The sequence below is a fragment of the Podarcis melisellensis genome (assembly GCF_964234715.1).
Source record: "Podarcis melisellensis genome assembly, chromosome: 4".
NCBI lineage: Eukaryota > Metazoa > Chordata > Lepidosauria > Squamata > Lacertidae > Podarcis > Podarcis melisellensis.
This window is the reverse complement of record NC_138531.1, coordinates 31,297,031-31,313,543: the sequence shown is the minus strand read 5'-3', so window position 1 is coordinate 31,313,543 and position 16,513 is coordinate 31,297,031. Positions and strand designations below refer to the sequence as shown.

The following is a 16,513-nucleotide window of genomic DNA, read 5'->3' as shown; positions in this document are numbered from 1 at the left end:
GTGACCGGGGGAGCTGCTACTGTTTTCCTCTTGACTTTGCTGCAAAGAGCAAATAGGATCCCGACTAAACTGCGTTAACATTCCACCGGCATGAACTACTAGGATTGCCCTATCTGACAAGTTGCCACCTCTCAGCCTTAGCTTTTTCCATGTGTAACTTGGATGTAGCAACAGCGATAACCAAGAGTATCAACATCCTTCAAAGGGACCACTGATATAAGGTATGCAGAACACTTTTGAGTTCTATGGGGTAGAGGGGAGAAACATTCTGGAAATACTAAACATTATTATGATTATCATTCAGTAGACAGAGAAGGGCATCAAAGCGTATTACAAATGATTGATAAGGTACAGGAAAGGAGTGGAAATTAAAAGAACCCAAGTACCCTCTGCCTATGAAACATCCACTGCCTTTTGTTGAAATTTCAGTACAGAATTTACATTTTCTCTGTTCCCAACATCAGTTCAGAGATAAAAGAGCTGGTTCCAGAAAACCAAATGGATTCTGCCTTCACCTTGCACTCCAACGTACACAGCACCAATTTATAACCCCAGAAAGAAACCCATTTATTTCCTGCGACTTTTTTTTTTCATCTCAGAGATAGGTTATTGTTTCTTTTCATATTTTAAGTAAGGTTTTGATTAAGATTGCATCCTCTGGAAAAGAAGCAGTCATCAAAAGAAAGAAGCAAAGACAGTAAACTATACTGCCTTATCTTTCTCTAGCCTTCTAAAAATTCTGCACAACACTTACATCACCTTATCTTCCTGTCTCATTCTAAATATTTAATTTATAGTATTTCACATTGCCTTCCTGTGTCTGTATCATCCAAGTACAAATCAACAAACCATTTACTGTAATAAACTACTATACTGCAGAGCTGACCTAAGCAAAACATATTCCAAATGGGTTAATCGCCAATACTTTTTTAAAAAAAAAAAATTCTACTTTTAGCATCCATTGATTTTTATTTTTATTTTTTGTCATATCACAAGCACATGCAAAGGTCTGTGGGAAAAGACACCTAGGACCTATTCTGTACTAGATAGAGATGTGGCAAACAGTATATTTTGATTCACTCTGATAAATATCTCAGATAGTGTTTGTGTAGGGTTGCCATATTTCTAAAAGTTAAAAACTGGAGAGGTTTTTGAGTTTTTTGGGCAAAGTTGTTTTCGGGGGGGGGGGTGAGGTTTTGGCCAAAGTTGTTTCCAAAAGAAATGAAGTTTTCCAACTATTTTAAAGGAAATTTACAACATGGGTTTCCCCAGACAATTTCGTGATTTTAGGAAATTCCACCCAGACACTATTTCCGACAGGCAAATCCCATATATGTTCATGAAAATCTGGACGTATGGCAGCCTTATTTTGTGTGATTTTTTAATCATTTGAATGTACAGTATATCTAACATCAATATGCTATAGTTAGATTTAACTATTTAGATCTAAAGAAATAGACTTGTCTAAGGATGTGTGTATGCTCTGTAGAGGAAGCTACCAAAGGTGTTTATTTTCCAAGTAAAAAGTAGTTTAATGTGCTGTGCATGTGCGTATGTTTGAGTGGATTTCCAAAAGGGTATTAATAAATGCATGACATTGTTTTTAAAATTCTAGCCATTGAAGTGAGCACAATAACATTTGACAGTAGTTGGTTAGCTTTCCTCAAGTCATGCTTAAAGTAAACAGGTGGAAACAGTACAATGAAGCTAGTACATTTTGTGCCAGATATTTGGTTTAAGGATAAATATCAGACTTTTTCCAGCACAATTTTCAAGACCTCCATCACTCTAAGAAACACTAACTTCATTCATTATAAAACTGGTACATTTTTGGTAGGCTGTCTAGGTGGGGGGGGGGGGGAGGAACTCCCACAGGCAGATATTACAAGGAATCACTGATGCAGTATAAAAATGCTAGGAAAAAGAAGCCCCAGAGGTTATAATTTTTTAAAAAAGAAAAAACCTTACAAATATATTTCCTTTGTTGTATGCCATTGGGGTTTTTCTTTAATTATACATATAAAATAGGCTCTGCTCCTCACAACAATTAAGGTGAACAAGGCAGAAATCAAACACATCCATTTGCAGGTTCTCCATACAATCATGGAGCTAATTTTATATGTAAAGAAGAAAGAAAAAAAGTGTTTAGCTGATAAGAGGGCATGCTAGTGACCTTCACTTCCTGTGTGATGCTCAAAGGAGGGACCCATGCATCTACCCTGCAGAGATATATATTTGATCCACCTACATCTGTTACTCTCAAACGTTACGGCTCAGAAGATACATTAATTCCTGTTCCAGTCATTATATGAAAGCAGAACAAGAGCAATTCCTGTGTCTGTTGCTGTCATCTGTTTGCAATGCCTGAAGACAGCCATAACATCTTGTATCTAGTGCAACAGTGGCACCTTCAAAATAATAGCTGTTTCCCTTATATCCAATTTTCAAATTGCGTGGTGTCTCTCTTCTTGAAACCACAACACACCTGTGCCACACTGTTTCTGGCAACCTCCCGAGTTTTAAAAAAAGATGATGATGCAGTTCAAAACAAGGGAATGGCTTGTTGAGGCATGAGTTTTCATAGGACAGAGTCTACTTCATTACATACACCAGGTAGATTGAAAAGATATATCTATTTAGCATCTTTAAGCAATGCAGCGAAACCTGGCATAAAGTTACAGTGCTACTAGAGGCGGTTTTAGGGTAGCGCAACCGATTTGGCTGCACTGGAGGGGGCACCACAACAATGCTGTAGAAAATAGTGTGAGAGGTTGGCAGAGGGGTGCTGCTGAATTCTGCCATTGCACAGGACGCCATTGAAATTTGAGAGCCCAAAGTCTGCCACTGGTGTTATCAGGGATGTAAGAAGGCAGTGGTTCCCATTCTGACTTTGTCAAAATTTGCAGTGTTTCCGTTCTGCTGCAGTTCCGTTTCTGCCGGATTTTCCGTTATGTGCCATTATTTATGTAGCCTACATTCATTTCATTGTAAAGGAAATACTGAACTATTGCCAAAAAGTCATGAATTATGTACTGCATTTCTTTTTTTCTTTTTTTTATGACAATGTCATGAGCCCCACAGTGACAGACAAGGAGGGGTAGTCCTTGCAGGATTTGTCAGAAGGAGAGGAAGAATGGAAGCAGAATACTGAGTCTCTTGGCAATGGGGTTGCGGATAGTCTGTTAGGAGACATCCCCACCCAGATGTAGCCATTCGTCCCAGTGAAGAAGGGGGAGCTGAGCAAGTCAGTCATTACCCTACCTTAAGAATGAGGTTGCTGAAACAACCTGGGGGGAACCTGGGTTGCATAGTGAGCTGGCTGAGCAAATTCAGGCCCTGCCTCCAAGGATGCACTATTACATGCACTGACAGAAGCAGACCCACCCTACTTCCAGTGGTGCCTGTTGGCTTGCCCAGTTTCACTGTATGGGCTGAGAACTGCAGAAAGGTTGTGCCTGCCGCACCCTTCAAAATGGGAGCAAAGGGGGCATGTCAAGTATTGAGACACTGTCTTAGCTTGTTCCTAGCCATGTAGCTCAGAGCCCTACTTCTGAACAATTGATTCTGCTACCTGTATCTTGAACTATGTTTCAATTGTGGAATAAAGTCTTCATGAATTACTGAGCCTATAGACCAAGTACTGAGTATGAGAGCCAAGGCAGACAATAACACGAACAATGGCATTTATCTGAAGAAGTGTGCATGCACACGAAAGCTCATACCAAGAAATAACTTAGTTGGTCTTTAAGGTGCTACTGGAAGGAAATTTGTTTTGTTTTGACTATGGCAGACCAACACGGCTACCTATCTGTAAATGGCATTTATTGACTGATTTCCTTTCCTGATCACAGATGAACACACAAACTGCAGTGATTTCCTTTTCTGCTTCATCCCTAAGTGCCTCTGGATGTGGTTTTTCAGAACAGAAGTCTGGAAAAACTGTGGCCAAAAGAGCCAATTGTCTCATTGTACGTGGTAGGACTAGTAGGCACTCCTAGACTCTATTATTATTATTATTATTATCTTGCCAGGACTTTGTGAGATAAATAGATGCCAGAAGCAATGACATTTAGTTATCTTTTTTCCTTTTTTTTAAGTTTTTGGTAGTGGAGTAATCCAGATAGGAGGGAGTTGATTTCCTCCCTTCAGAAAGACTTAAATGTAAATGTTCCACTCATGAATGGCTCTCCGCCTGATTCAGGAGGGTAATAAACCTGTCTGTGAGAGTAATGTTCGATGGAAGCAATAAATCCAGTGAAAGGATGAATTAACTGCCATTGTACCTATGAATGTTCAGTTTGTATATGGAGTTTCAGATTTGCAGAAACAAAATCAACTTGTTCCTTTTGAGTTTATAAGGTCACTAAGCAATTACTTTATATACATATGCTTTATAGACTTTTTTTTGCAGATAAGAATCCTTCATATTTTTGTTGTTATTGTTGGGACCGAAGGAACTGTGAACAGATCACTCACTTTGGGAAATGCCACTGGCTCCTATTTGACATTAGTAAACCGATAACAAGCTACTTGAAAATTTGACTTAATAGTGAAATTTCAAACCATTTTTTCTAAGTGTGTTTTAGCTCACTAACCTTGGTTCCTTTCCTAAAAGGGCTGTGAATAAAAAAAAAAGAAGGTAAGTGTGCACCATGGAGTAAGAGGTGCCCACCCAGCTGCCTCCATCTCTCTTTCCTTTTTTGGCCTCCTCCTTTTTCTTAATTTCTGCAATTCAGGAGGAGCTGTTATGCTCCATATCAACCAGGAGCATAGAGATGATGCTGTAATAGGCCATGTTGCCATGAATAGGCTATGTTGCCATGAATGGAGGCCCAGTGATTCAGGTGAGAACTTGCCATATAACTGAATCAGACAGCTGCAGTTCATTAGAAACATCTGGGGATGATTTCAGCTTGTGGGATTCTGAGCCTGCATGGTCTTCTTCCTTGAACTAGTCATAGAATGTGTGGGAAGAATTACTCACCCCTCGTATTCTGTAACAAAGATATTGCTACCAGACTCTTGTCAATTTTTTTTTTTGGATTTGTTTTGAGGAGGTACCTACATGCTTTACTGTTATTAAGAACATTCTGCACCCAATCACCCTCACTGTGCCTTTACATGATACAACACTCTCTGAACCAAAGGGTATCAATAACTGACATGATGCATTCTAAAACTCACAGGTCTGTACTGTTACATGAAAAATTGCCCATTCAAACAGGTAAAAAGTTGAGACTTCACTCTGACCATTTGACCTAAATTGAGTTTACTTATGTAGCCAGGAGTTCTTTGATTTCCCCCCAACCTTGAAACCTCAGTCTGTCTATTTGTTGATTTGGTGTTTTATAGTGGTAGAAACAGTTGAATATTTTTTAATATTGAAACAAAATGAATAAAAGGAGCTGCTCTCACCTTAGAATGGTGAATACTGATGTATTACAAATACATTTTCTTTTCTTTTTCACTACTTTTGCTAATTCAAAACCATCAACTAATCGAGGGAGACCACAGATAAGAAAGTATAAATGGATTTCTTTAATTCAAAGGTGAAGCTGCAGAATGCAGCGTTTAAAAATTGCATCAGTGCATCTAAGGCGAAATGCAACATGATATGATTTAACTAGTGAGTCAAGCTCCTGATTTCATTCAGGAAGCCTTTCAATTTTTTATGAAATTATACCATCCTTACTCAAAAAGTATACATTCTCTTTGTTATGTATGCTCTTTAGAAATCAAGGGATATTAAAGCTTACTAGACAATTAGTGAAAAATTCATTGCTAAAAGCATATTTTACAGCAGCCCTTTAAAAGTAGAGAGAATCTAGAGAATGAAACTATACCCATTATTTCTGGCCACAAATATAAAACTGACTTACGATGTATGTGATGTACTGTTATCTGGATTCTTTGATTCAACATCACCTTTTCCTTGGAAAAAGAAAAAGAAATGAATATTAATCATCCATAATTGGAGAGGTCAGTACATTATGTTAACAGCTTTTCAGAATGCATATAATCACATTTTTTTAAGGCTACATGTGGCTATAGGGAACATGGTTGAAATTTATTAATGCAATTAGTGATCGCTTTGCCTTTTAGAATCTCTTGAGTTTGATCCAGACCATGCTCAGAAATTAATGGGACTTAGGTTGGTCATGACTAAGTCCCATGCCACACTAAATGGCAATAGTTAGGAGGCATCTCTGCCTAGCTATTCTTTTCCTGCCCTATGTGCCTTTAAGAATTAACATACCACTTAGAAGTAAAGCTTCAAATCTAATGTCCCCATTGACTGCTCTTAAATCAACATGTGATACAAAGCCTGAGTCACCCACAATGCTCTGATTGGTCAAGAAGGGAGATTCTGCCCTTGGAATAATCCTTTTTTGGGGTAAAATCTTCCCATAAAGACAATGAAGGATACTGTGTTCCCTTGAAGTCTAACCAATTTGTTATAGCATAAGCTTTCATAGACTGGAAACCATCAGAAAGGCTTACAACATAATAAATTTGTTGGTGACACAAGATTCTGCTTTGCTTTTGCTGCTGCAGCAAACGAATATGACTACGTCTATGGATAGTTCACAGAAAGGTATGTATGTGTCAGAAATCACTAATCTAGGGAAGATGTTGTCCTCATATATGGAAATTTGGAGTAGTGTAATTTCAAAGGATGGCTGTATTTTGGCCTGCATATTGTTTTGGATGAATTATCAAATGTTTAAATTCAGGCTGAGAACTACTTCTTGGAGTGGAGAAGGAAAAATGCACATATCTCTGTTTCATTTGTATTTTTAAAAATCAAATATTCTGATGAACCTCAATAAGGGGGAACTAGCATAAAATAGCAAAGCAACACCTTTGTTGTCTTTGTGTATAACTTCTGTTGTTTAGAATATCTATCTTTTTCCTAAAGGAGGAATGCTTATTGCTAGGAGCCCTACTGCATTAATAATTGCAGAATGTACAGAAAGCACTGTAGATAAAAAAGTAATTTCAGGAGAGAGGCAATTATATGTTAACTGCTGGGGGAAAAGAATAATCTAAATGGGATGCACTCATCAGAGCCCTGTATCTATGTCTATAACATAGACACTATTGCCTTCTTAGAATGCTAAAGTAAGGAGGGGCCTGCTGGAATCTCTCCAAATTTGTAAAATAATTTTGATATTCAATATCAGGGGTAGCTAATGTGGTACCTTCCATATGCTCTTGGGCTACAACTTCCATCATGGGAGTTTTAGGGAACTATATTGACTTCTCCAAATTTCTAATTTATCATCTTCAAACACTAGCTGTTGCTTGCAATGGCCTCATTTGGATGCAGTGCTAAACCATAGTTTAGTGCTAAAAAACTAGCATGGCTGGTTCTTGGGTTTGAGTGCTCCCCACTCTTCTTCCAGTGTGGCCACAAGGAGCAAGTCAAGAACATTTACTTCCTGCTTCAAATTAACCACCATTTGTCATTACGTCTGAACTGGGACAAGCTGGTTCATATTAATGATGGTTAGCTTGGCCAAGCCAACTTCAGAAAATAGTTCATAATCCTAGCTCGTTCAGATAAATTATTGTTAAACTAACCGCAGTTTCCAGTTTGGACATAAAGGCAACTGCGGTTAGTTGAAAACAGAAGCAAACATTTTCAGTCTCCACTTATTGTGGCAGGATGTGTGTGTGAGTTAGAAAATAATGTGCTGTTATTCGGTAAGCAGCCAGGGGGAACACTACTATGTGCACCAACAACCCTCTCCTCTTCATGGCGATTTTCTCTTTCCATTATTAGTATGTTTCACAATCTGATGCAGGAGATGATTGTCAGCGCTATGCAAACATTCTGATTTCAAGCAAGTTATTCATATAGCAAATTATTCAAGTTATGCTTCCCTTAAGTTGTATTCAGAGCAGTTGGCTCATCTTAATCTCCAGTTTTCTCTTTAGTACTTCCTGCTGTTGCTGCTTATATGGCTACTGAAACCCACACTCCTTACCATTTCATTATTTCTTCAGTGCTAGTTCTTCCCAACAGTGTCAAACACTGGCTGGTAATTAACAAGCACCACACTCTACTACATTTTGCCACACCGCTTTTAATCCTCGACCTTTCCCTTAGAAAAGTGCTGCCCTATATTACACCAAAAGCCCTCTAACATCTTCACCTCTGGATAGATTTCTCCTTGCTCAGTAGGTGACCCTTCTTCTCAAAGCTCATCTGTTGGCACAGGGCATTTTTCATCTTCAAACACAGCTTCTGTAATAGTGCTATCTGCTGCATAACAGTTCATGAAGCTAACACAATATAGCTTATGAACAGGATGCTTTCAGGTTGGGAACAGGATAGGGCCATGCATCTTTAATATCGTTATAGCTTTTGGTAGAATTAGCAAAAGTTGGAATTAATGAAGATTTGTTTGAGCTGTGGCTGACACAGAAATTCCTGGACTTCGTCTATGCTAAGGTGTCAAACCAGCCTGGCAAGGCTGGCTGAGTGCAGCCATTAAGAAACAAAGCCATCATTAGGGCAAGAGTTTCTCTGCTGGTGGACAGAGAGGGAAGTTTCCATGTTATGGTGGGTGCAGAAAGGTTTAGGATTTCAGCTTCCATGACATAGGTAAACAGGGAGGCAGGGTGTGCCCACGGGGGGGGGGGTGTCATTTCACATGAGGCTTGGGTTTTTCTGGCCAGGGCCTTTGGGAAGCAGGAGAGTGGAGCCAGAACTCCAGGCAGAGGCCATACAGTGTACAACCATCTTGGCTGGTCTTTGACCGCAATAAAGACTGATTGATTGATTGATTGATTGATTGAACCATCTTGGCAGGATGGGACAGAGCCATGGAGATGGCGTGCAGAATGCCTTGGACTTCAATGCTACACTGTTGTGGGGAACAAGTGCTTCTTGAGATGGAATGCTGTATACTCTCTCCAAAGTTGAACCCAGGTGTAAATATGTGTACAACACACTGTATTTCTTAAAAGCACTAGCCTCCGCTGTACCTTGATTTCCCAATGGAAACACAACCCTGGGTGAGTGTCTGCAACCCCTGGAATCTTATGCAGAGATTGGGGTGGTATGCAACACTATTCAGGGCAACCTTAATACCCATCAGGGATATCAGAGGAAAGAGCTAACAGTGTGTCTCACATAACAGTTTTCTCTTCCCTTACAGTACAGGCCACATTTTTAAACAACATTAAAATGTAACTAAATCACTACTTCTAGGCTGCATTTCTACCTAAGAATTAGGTTGTCAGGAATGAAATAAAGAACCCAATGTGTTTGTTGTCCTTCCTTGGGATGTAGGCATACATAATTTCAAGACAAGTGAGATCCAATTTTGGCGGCCTACTTCAGCAATAGAAACCTGCTTTTGCAACAACACTTCTGGTTTGTCTTTTCATCCCTCTGGTTTGCCTTTTCTATCCCATCAAAGCTTCTCTAGAGAGTTGGGTATTGTCCTAACCAATGTGGGGTGGGGATGGGCTTCAAAGAGACTGCTGGGGGAGGGAAGAATCTAGGTCTGAAAACCAGACTTAGATCCTAAGGTAAGTTTAGTTCACAGAAGGGAAGTTCTCCATCCCCTCCAACCTGCCACCGACCTCTAGCGACCCCCACTGACTTTGTTCAAAAGGGCCTCCTGAACCTCTGGAGGGGTTGAAGGTGGCTGCAGGTGGGAAACTTCTCTTTCAAAACTTATTGAAGTTAGCTTATCCTAGGATCCAAGCTTATAGGTTAATCACAGGATGCTTTCAAAATTGGTGCTTTGTGAGCAGAATCACATCATATGCACATTTAATTTGCACAATTTCACTTATAGGCGCTTGGCTGCAGCTCCTGCAGAATAGGCTACCACGATCCCATCCACAACTGAAAGGACTCATTTTGGCTTTTCTGTATCTCTCAGCCTTCCTTTCTCGTTGCCTCCTGCCTCCTTCCGTCTCTTCCTTCCACAGTTGCTAGTTGCTGGCACGCATATGGAGAAGTGGGGGAAGGTGGCAGAGACACGGAAAAGGCCTCCCCAGGAGGCTCCCCTCCCCACAGCCAGCAACCAGCACACAGAAGTCAGGAAGGCCCCCTCTCCCTCCTCCACCAATCCAGATCCTACTCAAGGAAGGTGCAGGAACTGAGGGAGGAGTTGCGAAGAAGTGGTAGCCTTGCAGCCAGACTGGGAAGGGAGCGATTTATGGTAATTTTGGCTATACACAATTTTTGCAATTCAAAATATGCAGTGGATAGTTTTTTTTCACTGCTTCTTCCTCATTTATTTTATTATGTTCCTATAAGAGCAAAATTTCCATCAAATGCAGCTGCAATGTGAAAGTTATTCTTACTTTGATTGCTGTGCCCCGTAGAGACATGCTGCTGGGAGTCCTGAAAGAGCAAAGAGATGAATCGGTTATACTAATCGATAAATTAAAAACATAAAGCAGTGCAATGAACATGCTTTGTATTAACAATAGCAAACACAGTTTGTTGTAAATCTCAATGCTTAGCTCAACTTATGGAAGCCCCCAGGTTCCTGTATACGTATTGGGATGACTTGTGACACTGCTTCAGCCACTCTGGCAGGCAGATGGGGAAAGGAAAGGGACATCTTTGTAAACCTCTGGCTACTTCTGGAGCCCTTTACCACCCGCACCCTCTTCCAAGTGGGCTAGGAGGCAACCAGGAGGAAATCTCCTCTCTCTGACCCGCTGTTCAGAACTATTCAGTCAGGCTGCTAAGAGACAGGTGTGGCAAAAGGAGAGCAGCTGACATAAAAATGGAAGCATCCAAGATCCAATACAGTTCAAACGCAGCCACAGATCGCTGCCTGTTACCTTTTCCCTTCTCCAGACAGTGAAAGGAAGTACCAGGTTACACAACATAGCACATGCTTATACAGACAATATTTGCAGCAATGGAGACAGTAAGATGTGTGCAATGGCGAGTAAGCTGGGTGGCAAGTGAGGGAGTGCTCAATGCCATTACTGGTGGGCATCACATGGTAGAGATGCTTAGCCAGTCAGCATTGTGCAGACATTCAGCCATTGGCACGGCAGTAGTACTTGGCATGGGCAATGCTGTCAACAGATTTCACTGGCTGCTACTGCTGCTGCTGCTGCACATTTTCACACAGTGCTAGGCTAGCAACCTCTATGCCACTGTGGTAGCCTAATACCATGCCTAGTAAGGCCATTGTCGCTGCCCAGGCATTGCTCAGTGTCTGCAGGTTCTTCACAGCACTTTAGTGGCCGCCAGAGAATCTTTATAAACAATTCAAATAATATATCAACAGTTTATAATTTTAATAGCTTAATTTATAATCTTCCATTAACTTCCTCATTAATTCCCTCAGCACAATTAATCTCCAATCTAATCTTAAACAATTTAAAATATGAAATCACTATAAATTAATTGTAAACAATTAATCTTTTTATAACCCATGGCTATCCAATTAATGATATCTTTAATCACCAACATAACCCCTCAGGAAAAAAAAACCAATAATCAAAACCAATAAATTTATTCAGTTAATCCACAATGCTCACTAAAAACAATGAATTATCTCTTGCTGAATAATGTATCTGTTCACCTAGTTAGAGCAGTTATACAATGCAATACATCGACACAAGCTTGTATTCAGTGTAGCACCAAGCAGATCATTTCATCAAAACATTAAGCACTTGTTTAATTTCAGTTGGTAACTGATTCCAGGGGACTGGCACCACAACACTAAAAGACCAGTTCCTCTTGCATACAAAGCAGCACCCCTATTAAGAATAGTATTTTCTGAACATGGGGCATTGTCATGGTTAGATGCAGAAGAGCGGTGGGAGGCACAAGCTGGGGAACACCCAAGGGGAAGAAGACTCAAAGCCAGGGAAGTGGTGATGGGATGACGGTGAGTGCTCTGAGGGAGAAGAAGGAGCAGACTCGGAGGAGATGGTGTCGGAAGCATAAGGGGTAACTGTTTACTGAGCAGGAAGAGACTGTGGCAGAGGGCAGTTCGGACTCCGAGGCTGAAGTGGAAGGTGGCCAAGAGGCAGAGTGGGATAAAGCAGTTACTTGGATCTCCTGATCCCTAACTATTTAAAACTTGAATCCAGAAGCAAAACACACACAGATTGATTAACATTAGAGTGATCAGTTTGGGCAGCACTATTCTGTACCAGCTAAACTTTCCAAACACCAAGGACATCCTGAATTAGAGCACTTTACTATAATGAAGTCTGGAGATAGAATGAAAAGGACAGACGTCTAAGCAAGTGAGGAAAGAGCATAGCTAGAGAACCTGGTAAACAGCAATCCTTGTCTTCCCTGCTACCTGATCCTCCAAAATAAGTGCTGGGTCAAGGAGCCTGATCTTTCAGGGGAAGTGTAATCCTGCACACAGGGTATGCAAAGTTTCAGAACAGGCCATAAATCCTTATCTGGATTAGCTTTAAGTTGTTGTTTTTTTCTTCACTCATTCAACTTTGTTTAGCTGACAAGCAATAGGTCAGGTGTTTCCACTCCCTCCCTAAGTTTAGAGACTGAACTGTGTGTCATCAGCAAACTGATGACATCAGCTCCAGCAATCTATTATGTTGAAAATGTTGAGGATAATACAGAATCCTACAGGGTCTCATATGCCAAAGACCAAGGACTTGTGTAATGTTCTCTCAGCGCTACCTGGGATTTACCCTCCAGAATGAAATGAACCCACCTAAAAATGAGCACCACCACCCAACACACACCCATTCCTATTAGGTGATGTAGACAGATGTCATGGTCAATGGAATAAAATGGTGTGAATCAATGGTCACACTCAGCTCCTCCCTTCATCTCTTTGCAGATGCCATCAAGTAGGGCATGTATTCTAAATTTTTATCTGCTGTTTTTCCTCTTACAGATATATCATACAGTGGTACCTCGGGTTAAGTACTTAATTCGTTCTGGAGGGCCGTTCTTAACCTGAAACTGTTCTTAACTGGAAGCACCACTTTAGCTAATGGGGCCTCCTGCTGCTGCCGTGCCGCCGGAGCACAATTTCTGTTCTCATCCTGAAGCAAAGTTCTTAACCCGAGGTACTATTTCTGGGTTAGCGGAGTCTGTAACCTAAAGCGTATGTAACTTGAAGCGTATGTAACCTGAGGTACCACTGTATTTAGTTTTTATTCACAAGAGGGGGAAAGATCATATAAGAATACACCAAATAATAACATACCTACAGTGTATAGAACTGCCCACAACTGCCTAGGAAATCCATAATAATTGTCATCATTTACAAACAGCTTAAAGTTCTCTAGGTGCTGTTCCAAGATTGGAACACAGAACCATCTTTGTCTGCAGGCTTACATTCTAATAGACAAACAAAGGGAAGAGAGGATGGGGGAACAAAAAAAGAAGCAAATTCAAGAACTAATTGTTTTTGTAGTTACATAAATGTTTATTTCTTAGATGTAATTGTTCCAGGGTGGGGGCAGTTCAGGAAGAGGAGAAGCCAAATGGTAGTTTGTCCCAACCAATGGACAAAGTAGGTTCTGTTGCCCCACCTCTCCTGCTGCTGCAGCTAGGAAGGGATAACATAAACATCAACCCAAAGTTATGCAAGTTCGAATACAGTCTTAAACGGTGCAGTTGAACTTCATATTAGTCTCCAGCAGACCAGCAAATACATGTACTTAGCAAAAGTGATGTGTAATTACGCCACACTTGAAACTGTTTTGATGTTTTTATGAAACATCTTCATCATTTTGGCAAAACATTGTGCTAAGTCTTCCAAGTATGTCAGCTCAAATTTCTTTTGAATAATTCAAAGCAATTATGAGACTTTTAAAGAGTAGATATGTGATAAAAGTGTGTAATGTTTTATATTTGCAAGTGTCTTGCTGATTCTGAGAATGCATTGCTGTGTATTATTTATGGTCTCCTAATCTTCAGAGTACTCCTTCAGCACCTGAAAATGGCATTTCACTTAAGTATAAACAATGGCAAGTACCACTTTCAAAGGCAGTTTTACTGTTCTTCTGGAATATTTCAAACAAAATAAACTGCAACAATAAAGCTAATTAGCATAAATATGTGTGGTTTTAACAGAGAATAAGGATTAACGGCTTTCTAAATGACATGCATTCTAAATTATGAGCTATTTCAAGTAAACTTGTCATTGTTGGTTGGCTGAGTCACAGAATAAGCAAGATATATTAAATTCTGCCTCCTCTTCAGAGCAGAATATATTTAGTATATTTTTGTTAGAATTATAGCAAACCCTATCACTAAATTTGCAAAAGCAGTAACAGTTTCTCACTGTTTACTGTGGTTCACATTTCACAGATATGAAATTATGGATGAGATATGGTGATTTGCCCAATACCATATTGTATGTCTAGATTTATGGCATTTGAAATCTATTTGCTATTTGAATATAGTTTTGTTAGACAGCTGTCAGTAGTTTGATGGTACGTACAACAAGCTAGCCTTTCTATAACAATTTAATCCTATATATTTGGCATTCTGGCAATTTTTGGTCATGCTGACCACATGACCCGGAAGCTCCCTCGGCCAATAAAGCGAGATGAGTGCCGCAACCCCAGAGTTGGTCACAACTGGACCTAATGGTCAGGGGTCCCTTTACCTTTACCTATTTGGCATTCACTGAATTGTTACTGGTCCTTTTAACTCATAACACATTGACACCGACAATGGTCAAACCTCTCTAGAGAGTGTAAACTTTGTTAGGTAGCTGACTTTTCCTAGAAATCTTTGGGATTTTGGCCTTGTTCTTAAGGGAGCTGTTTCAAAAGTAAGAACTGTGAGAGGAGAGAGACTCTGTGTTGACTTATTTTTTAGTTGCTGCTTTGTTAACAGTGTTTTATATATTGTAATTGTTTCACTGATGAATTGCTAATTATTCCATATGCTTTCTGCTGTATTGGTGATATTCTATTATGTTCTACTAGGTTATTATTATTTGTTGTTTGCAAGCCACTTTGGGATTCATTTGAATGAAAAGCAGCATAAAAATATAATAAATCAAATCCATCAGTCAAATCAAATCTTTCTTCTAGGACTTTGAGCTGTGCTCTCTATTTTAGTTGCATCTAAAGCTGCAGTGTTTCAGCCAAACATACATGGAATTGATCTAGTAATTCAAGGAAAAATGGTTTCATGAACCAAAACAACTTTTTTTATCAAATTATTTCAATGATTCATTAGCATGCGTACTTGGAAGTAAATAATAATACAGTGTTACCTCGGGTTCCAAACACTTCGGGTTACAGACTCCACTAACCCGGAAGTAGTACCTCGGGTTAAGAAGTTTACTCAGGATGAGAACAGAAATTGTGCACCAGTGGCGCGGCGGCAGTGGGAGGCCCCATTAGCTAAAGTGGTACCTCAGGTTAAGAAATGTTTCAGGTTAAGAACGGACCTCCGGAATGAATTAAGTTCGTAAGCAGAGGTACCACTGTAATTAACTTATATACTGCTTAATGACAAGATGGCTTCTAAATCATACAAACAGCTTGCATATTGTTGAAATACAGAATAATTAAACATACAGCATCAACAGATTGAACCATAAAGCAATCTGATTAAAACATTAAAATATAAAAGTCCATTATTAAAATATGAATTAAAACAATCCCATTAAGAGAACACAGTTATTAAAACAGGAGACTCAGGTCGAGATATCAAGGGAACACGTGTGTAAACAAGTGCATTTTCAGAAGCTGGGAGAATGCCAATACAGTTGGAGTCTTTCATATTTCAGCAGGAACTGCACTGCACAACAGCAGTGCCACCAACACTAAGAAGGTTCCATTTATTGATCTTAATGCCCTTACTGGGCAATAATTAGCACTGAACTCAGTGGGCCTTAGTTCTGAATAGATGTGATGAAGACTGCACTGTTAATCCCTGATATTCTCTCTCAAAAAGATGGCATGTGGTACCTGTTAAATCCTTTGGGTCTGCTATCAAATAAATCCTCTCCGAGTTTTCATAAGCCATTCTTTTTTATGACATCCATATCGTCAAGATTTCCCTACCATTTCAGGTTTAACAAAAGGTTGGCATATACATTGTGAAAGTCTATTTTCAACAAGCTGGCTTCAGTAACTCAGAAGGGTATTTAACAGTTGTCTACTAAATAAAATTTGCTACAGGAAGAACAATCCATTTATCCTGTAAAAGTGTGTTTTTCTGTAGATATTCAGGTGCTATCCCCTATAAGGGTGGCCCTCAGAGTAAATGAAACAGCCCCACTTTTATAGTGGCAACTATTCTGAATTTCCCAAAATTCAAAAAGAACCTTAGACCATAGCTTCCAAGCGAGGTGGGGACATTGGCCCCTCTGATTCGCTTCCACCCAAAATAATTTTACCAGAATTTCACTACTGAAAATAGCAGAAACAAAACAGATGATTTCTTAAGCGGATGAAATAGCTAGAAAATGCTCCTCGTCAATTTGGTTTTGACTTTCTTTGGGTAAGAAATATCCTGGTATTTTATTTCTGAAATGTCAGGTGTGCATTTTTCTCTATTCATTTT

The 16,513-nt window shown here is 39.7% G+C and overlaps 1 protein-coding gene and 1 long non-coding RNA gene across 16 annotated transcripts in view; one reads left to right on the top strand and one right to left on the bottom strand.

The window, feature by feature from the left end:
- Positions 1-16,513, bottom strand: part of AFF3 (ALF transcription elongation factor 3) — a 229,923-nt gene that overhangs the window by 81,003 nt on the left and 132,407 nt on the right. For all 7 annotated transcript variants that reach the window (XM_081907762.1, XM_081907761.1, XM_081907760.1 and 4 more), the window contains 2 exons: positions 10,330-10,369; positions 5,880-5,931 (listed from right to left, as the gene is read on the bottom strand). In XM_081907762.1, coding sequence (XP_081763888.1) covers positions 5,880-5,931; positions 10,330-10,369 — 92 coding nt within the window. The remainder of the gene's footprint in view (positions 1-5,879; positions 5,932-10,329; positions 10,370-16,513) is intronic.
- Positions 1-16,513, top strand: part of LOC309368032 — a 103,942-nt gene that overhangs the window by 4,158 nt on the left and 83,271 nt on the right. The gene's annotated exons all lie outside the window — the stretch shown is intronic.